The sequence below is a fragment of the Uloborus diversus genome, chromosome 5 (assembly GCF_026930045.1).
Source record: "Uloborus diversus isolate 005 chromosome 5, Udiv.v.3.1, whole genome shotgun sequence".
In the NCBI taxonomy this organism is placed as follows: domain Eukaryota; kingdom Metazoa; phylum Arthropoda; class Arachnida; order Araneae; family Uloboridae; genus Uloborus; species Uloborus diversus.
This window is the reverse complement of record NC_072735.1, coordinates 1,412,798-1,420,103: the sequence shown is the minus strand read 5'-3', so window position 1 is coordinate 1,420,103 and position 7,306 is coordinate 1,412,798. Positions and strand designations below refer to the sequence as shown.

The 7,306-nt window shown below is 35.4% G+C and overlaps 1 protein-coding gene across 1 annotated transcript; it reads right to left on the bottom strand.

Annotated features, from left to right (window-relative positions):
- Positions 1–279: 279 nt before the first annotated feature.
- LOC129222403 (V-type proton ATPase subunit D-like) lies at positions 280–972 on the bottom strand. The gene has a single exon (XM_054856909.1). The coding sequence runs from the start codon at positions 970–972 to the stop codon at positions 280–282; it is 693 nt and encodes a 230-aa protein (XP_054712884.1).
- Between the last annotated feature and the right edge of the window lie 6,334 nt (positions 973–7,306).

The following is a 7,306-nucleotide window of genomic DNA, read 5'->3' as shown; positions in this document are numbered from 1 at the left end:
CTGGAGCCAAAAATTGACGCCGATGAAGAAAGATCGCCAGATTCCCAATCATCGAAGTATCCCCAAGTTCCTATCCAAACTTGTGCTTTTTCATTTGATGTCATGTTGGCGGAAAACATTAAAAACGCGTCCAGCACTTCAAGTTACGATAATTTCCCCAAGTTATAGATATAAATAAATAATCAACAAATACCGACATTTTTCATATTATTTTTTCATCAATCTGACGTTCGGCAAAGAACGTTCTTTACATTCGAAACAAAGTGTCCTATCTCCCTTTTATTCTGTCTCTCTCTCCATAAAACGTCTTGCGTATTCCGCTTCTTTCCGTTTAGTTAAAACTTTCTTCATGTCTTGAACCTTCTTCAATCTAAAAAACTCCTGTCTCTCATTTTCGTCCATTTCATCCTCGATGTACTTGATCGTCCTCTCTAACTTCGGGATATAGTTATATTCCAAAGCATTTACTCTTCTGTTCGTGACTTTAATTATTTCATCCAACGTGATAAATGTCGTCTGCAGTGTAGCCAATTCTACGAGCATTTCCGCGGCTTGAACGTAAGCCTTCTTCACCAAAATTACCTTATCACCCCCTCTCGATAAGCCAGCAAGGCTGTAGATGTCTTTACCATCTTTGAAACATTCAAACACTTTTAGCTTGACACCAGCGAGATTGTCCGTCCTGTCCTTTACTCTGATTCTCGCTCTATCGACGCAGTTCAAGATATTGGAACTGGAAATACCAGAGGAGTACTTGGTTTCGGCTAATAACACAGAAGCTTCTTTCATTATTTCTCCCATTACGGTTTTTATTTCTACTATATCTTTGCCTACGCTTCGGAATTTCATTTGCAGAATTTCGGACTTTCTCTTCAGAATATCGAAGCCTCTATCTGCGACTTTTTTCCTACCTTCCATCAGACGTTTCTCCATCGCCGTAGGAAATACGTTGATAATATCTCGAGTTCCCATTTTTAAGAATTTACTGCAATCTGAGACTAACTGGTCAATGGAGTCAATGTGGCTATTTCTAGAAGGGATGAACACTTAACAAAAATTTAAGCTTCTCGAGTATGATGTTTTCGTATACATCAAATATGTATCGTTATTTTATTTATTATTGCTCAAGGCTTCGCTTGAATTCAGTCTGTTTTGAAAAAAATAATATTTGCCTTGCGTTCGACGAACCTCACCGGTTCACCGGTAAGTAACTGGTTACTAACCGCAGCGTTCTATGATCAACCGGTTACCTACCCGGTAACCATTCTAAGCTGTTGATTGGAGCACGTGATCATTAGCTGTCACGTGATTAACTAACCGGTCGCTACCAGTCGTGCTCGTCGAACGTAAGCAACGGAAACACCTTTTTCAACCACAATACGTATCAGCTTAAGTTTAGCCATTTTGGATCGTATTTTGCCAGATTTTAGTTTTGGCTCGTTTTAGTATTTGGACCGGATTTTAGTTTCAGGTTTTGCCAAAATGGCCAAAAAAATATATTTTATTTAAGACAAAAAGTCACGTAATGCTAAAAAATTTGCTCGCAGTGAAAAATCACCAAACGCGATAACTTGCCCGGAAAGAAAACCACTCGAACACGCTCTCAGATCCAAAATGGCTGATCTCAAGCTTATGCCTTAGCTCGCATATATAGGGCAACACCACAGTGTTGCCCTATGTGACACTGTGCTGTCATATAGGGCAACAATGTGGTGTGCCCTGTGGTGCAACACTGTGGTGTGTGGTGTGGTGTTTCATAGTGGTCATAACAACCAGAAAAGATCCACAGATCTATCACAAACAAGAGGGAACTAGTGTTTTTAGCATTGTTGAAACAGCCCCCAGAGCCCCCACGAAGTACAGTTTGATTATAATTAAAGTTCCGATTTCAAAAGGCTCCAATTTAAAACTACTGGTTCATAGAGTATTAATAAGAGACTCGTATTATTAGTCTATGTATACTGGTTAGAATGATTTAATATTTCACCAGAACAGTCGTGAGGTCATGAAAATTCGTGAAGAAGCTTTGCTTTCTAAAAAGTATCGTATACTCCCTTGAAGTCTGCAAAAACTGCTCCAACAATGTTTCCCTCATCAAGATTATCCTTAATATCTTGTGGAAATATTTGTCACATGTTTTTTAGTTGAACGATGTTTTATTTAACTGGCTAATGCAAGGTGTAAGGGACCTTTGGTTTCAAGATTTCATCTTAATCTGCCTACACAAGTTTCTCCATCCGCATATAAATAAAAGCCAATGATCGAGTAACCGCGAGTTCAGCAATGAAACTCACGTCACGGCATGATTATATGTTTTGGTAATACTTAACATGCAGGGAAAGGTTTTATTGTGACAAAACTGAACTTGATCCGGTCACTTAACTGTTTTACTGATAAGATTGTGTCATTTCAGGGGAATGAAGAAACAAAAAAAAAATGGTCAACAATGTAGGCTACCTACTGGAGTTTAGGGTTAATCCACTGGAGTTTGGGTTAAATTTTCAAGTATCAAAATATCATCAAACAGGCAATTGCTTCGTTCAGATGTAGAAGAGTAGAAGCAATTTTCACCCTTGACGGACGACTTTATCTATATATATATATAAATGAAAGTTTTTCTGTATGTCATCCATGAACTCAAAAACTACCCGGCAGATTTGGCTGAAACTTTCACCGTTTGTTATTTTTGGTACTGGGAATGTTTATAGACCAGTTCGAAAAAAATCCGATTGATAGTTCCTGTTTTATTCTAATTTAACTCACAATCCATTGGATAAATACGAATAAAATCATCGGCTGCAGAAATTAATTCGCGTGAAAGATCTCATTGATAAGAAGTTAGCTGTTGCCATTTTTCTTGAGTTTGAACAAATAAATTCTTTCTTTTATTGTTTTATGGCTTTTCATGCAACGGGGGGATTTAAAACATTTTCTATTTGATATTTTTAGCGATTGATTGATCTTGCAAACTGCGTGAGTACAAAATTTGGGTATAGTCACGGCTTCACTTGATACCTGGACCGATTATTATGAAAATTGCTATATATATGTATTTTTCCACGGAGAAGGTGCATAATATGCTTATTGAAGCCACTCGCCACCAGGTGGCACTGCAGAGTAGCAACTTCTGCCCCGTTCAACCGATTGTCATGAAATCAGTATAATGATGTATTTTTTTGTTGGCGTAGCAACGCGCGTCGGGTACAGCTAGAAGTAAATAAATAAATAAAACAAATTAAAATAAAAATGGAAAAAAAAATAATTTGAATGTTGACATCTTGAATTCAAATTATGTTTTTCGCAATCACGAGTGTGTGTATGTAAGCGTGTGTATTTGTGTGTGGGTGTGTGTGTGTGTTTGTGTGTAGGGGGTATGTGTGTTTGTGTGTAGGGCGTATGTGTATGTGTGTAGGGGGTATGTGTGTTTGTGTGTAGGGCGTATGTGTATGTGTGTAGGGGGTATGTGTATGTGTGTGTAGGCATGTGTGTTTGTGTCTGTGTGCTGGCATAAGTGTGTGGGTAGTTGTGTGTATGAATGTGTGAGTGGGGGGGGGGAATGTGTATGTGTGCGTAGACATATGTTTGGGTCTGTGTGCAGGCATGAATGTGTGGGTAGTTGTGTGTATGTGTGTGTGTATGTTTTTGTGTGTATGTGTGTGTGTACGTTTTTGTGTGTGTGTGTATGTGTAGGTGTCTGTATGTATGCGTGTGTGTATGTGTTTGTGTGTGTGTAGTTGTATATGTATGCGCGTGTGTGTAGGATATGGATGCAACCTGGAGACGGAGCAGCATCGTGAAAAGTCGGTCGACGGTGATGGTGCGGAGGTTAGCGGTGGGAAAATAAAATGATAGCGCGCCAAAAACAGTCAAATGAAAGCAATAGGCAATCGTGATTGATCAAAAAAAAGTTTAAATTTTGAGATCTAGAATTCTAATTACGTTTTTCGTAATCACAAATTGCAACAGGACCGTACTCGTTGGGTTTCTTGTTTCTACTAATGGCTTTTATCGCAATTACAATTCGAATTCAAGACGTCGAAATTCAAATGAATGCCAGGGGTTGGATGCCGGATGATAGGGGCTGGGTGCTGGATGTTGTGTGCTGGATACTGTTTTTGCGTAAAAAAGATTGTGTAAGGTTAGGAAGTCATTTAGAAATATTTCGATTCCGAGGCACATGGATGCCTGCATTATAATCGTAGAAAAACAAAAATCGAAGGACGCGGACGACATTCAACGTTCAAGTGAAAACTATTAGCAATTCGTGATCGCTCAAAAATTAAAAATAACTGAAATTGACTATATTTTGAAATATTTTTATTTCAAAATGAAGAGTTTTATATATAACTAGATTTTTGCCCGTCATGGTATGACGAGTGAAAATTGTTTCTACATTTGAACGAAGCCATTGCCTGTTTCGCGATGTTTTGATAGTTGATATTTTAACCCTAACACCAGTGGATTAACTCTAAACTCCATTAGAGAGCGTTAATTGTTTTGGCTTCTTCGTTTTCCTAAAATGAAAGTCTTACCGGATCAAGTTCAGCCTTGTCACAATAAACCCTTTCTCTGCATGTTAAACATTACCAAAACATTTAATCAAATTATCAAGTTGTGGCGCGAGTTTCATTGTTGAAACACGCGGGTTACTCGATTATTGGCTATTACAGTTGGCTCTCTGTTTAACGACGTTCTATTTAACGACTTTCTCTAGTTAACGACGACTTTTCACGGTCCCAGATGGTCCACTATAGTGTTAAAAGTATTCTATTTAAGGACGTTTTCTACTTAAGTACGATTTTTTGTGGTCCCTTGAAAGTCGTTAAATAGAAAGCCAACTGTATTTATATGAGGATTGCACAAATCAAATCAAAAATAACCACCGTGAAATTGGATAACAAAAGCCTGTACGGGATAAAAGACATTAAGTACATATTTAAGAGAAAAAAACTTTAAAATTAATTGGACGCTCAAACTGAATTTTTCAAAACCATTTTTTCAGACAAATGCGTCATATTATCTGTATTCCGGATTAGTTTAATACACCACATATACTGTGCGGGGCCGGAAGGGAAAAATAAAGCAACTCCTAGCCATTACTGTTCGCACAACATAATGAAGCATGAATTACATCAAAAGATTGGGCACAAAAGCAAAAGCTATTTCTGCGCCATTAATCCTCAATATGTGTACACTGTTTCTTTGTCCTCGGCGCTGGTAAAGAAAGTCTTTATCTCTGGGAGGACTGTTTGTTTCTTTTGGCCCTTTTGAAAACCTCGTCCTGTTTTTAAAAGTAGAGAACTAAAATGATGAATGATTTATCCACGCAAACGGCGTATTTATTTAGAAACACAATAACGCTTGAATGGCGGTGAATAAAAATGCGTCAATTTTGAACAACGAGCTTAACAGAGCGAGTTATTCAGAGATTATGCGAAAAAGATATTTCTTTCAGAAATTGTCTTTTGATGACTTTTGGGCTTATTATGTAAATTTTCGCATTAATTCAATGAAATAAGTGCCCAGAGGACGTAGTTTGTCTCAGAATCAGTTTCGACGATTATTATTTTTTGCTGACGAAGTATTACAGTTACCAACCGCTTTCAGTATGAACTAACTCAAATTTTATCCCTTGGTAATTATAAAATTATTTCACTGCTTAAATACATAAAGCATATGAAATGTAAGCTCGCAAAAGCAGGTATCTCAAAAAAGAAAAGAAAAGAAAAAAAAAAAAACAATTTTCATATCGGTCGCTACAAAAACATATGAGTTTTACTGCTTTGTTTAAACCATTTGGGGTACCATTTTAAAACTCTCCAACGGTCTAACGGTCTCAAGTTGTTGACCTACCTACCTAGATATTGCAATGAAAAAAACTGAAAAAACATTTGCAAAAAAAAAAAAAAAAAGAATTTAAAATGGGTTGTTTCCGAAATTTTAAAAGTATTGTATTCCGAAAGAGAATGCTGAAAAACATAGGATTTAACAATTTTTTTTAAAGAATTTGATAAATTTTAATATTTTTTAAAGATTTTTTAATTATTGCGCCGTTTGAAATTAATTTTTTTTTTACGCTTCTGCACATGATATCACAAGTGATGAAATGCCATTCACTGATGCTATTAGCTCACAGGGCAAATTATAATAACCTAGCAGCGCGGATGACAGCTAATTATAAACATTTAGCGGGGCAATGGAGTAGCGCGCCAAAGTACATCACTTGTGACGTCATAAAGACCACGCTTTATTTCCAAAATCGAACATTTAAAAAAACTGAACGAAAAATAACTGTTGGGAAAATAAAGTTTCATCTGGCTCCATATTCTTCATCATCTTCTTCTTCTTCTTATTATTATTGTTATTATTATTATGAAATTTTAGAGAATATAAGGACACTAAACTAGTAAAGAAGAGCTTTATTAGAGCTGTTAGAGTGCAAAATAAAAGCACCAGTAAAATATTCTGATTTGACACTAAAAAATCTAACGAAATAATATTATTCAATGCAGACAAAACCAATACAGCTCAAAGAATAAAAAATAGATTCAATATTTGTGACTGTAGAAACTAACATTTTTTTATTCTTCCATGAACTTTGATTTTATTTATGAAACTATTTGCCTGCGGAAAAGCTTAAGGAAAAAAATGCCATTTATAAAGATGTTGAGGACATATTGCTACTAAACTAGTCAAGAACTGCTTTATTTTACGTACTGTATGTAAAATAAAACAGCAGTAATTTGACAGAAAACAAGAAGTTCTGTCTAGAACTAGATGAGCCTACTTTCCAGTATACCCATTCTACTTTCTAGTACCTGATCAATATTCTCAAAAATAGCTAAACTCGCAAATTTTTTCAAACATATTTTTAAGCTGATTTCTAGGAATAAAATATTCCTCACTCATCTAAAAAAATTAAATACGTAAAAAAAAAATAGCAGCAACTTTTGAACAAAGCAGCTAATACACTTTTTTCCATTAAAAAAATCTTTAACAGCTTTCAAAACGAAAAAATAATAATTAAAATTAATAAGCTCATTAAAATAAATACATCATACCAAAAAAAAAAAAAAAAAAAATCGTTTCTTTTTCGCCTGTTGCCAAAAACAATTTTTTAAATGAATTAATGCACTTACTAAAATAAATAAAAACAATAAAATGTCAACTTAAAGAAATAATTTTCATTGTCAAAAAAAAAAAAAAAAAAATTGTCTGCGCATATCTTTATGTAGAAATATAAATGACTTCGAGTTTATTCGCCGAAAACTGAATACCTAAATTGAAACTGTGCTGTCGTTATTAT

Excerpts from the sequence above, each read along its gene's own strand:
- LOC129222403 (XM_054856909.1), bottom strand. The coding sequence starts at position 972 with ATGGGAACTCGAGATATTATCAACGTATTTCCTACGGCGATGGAGAAA.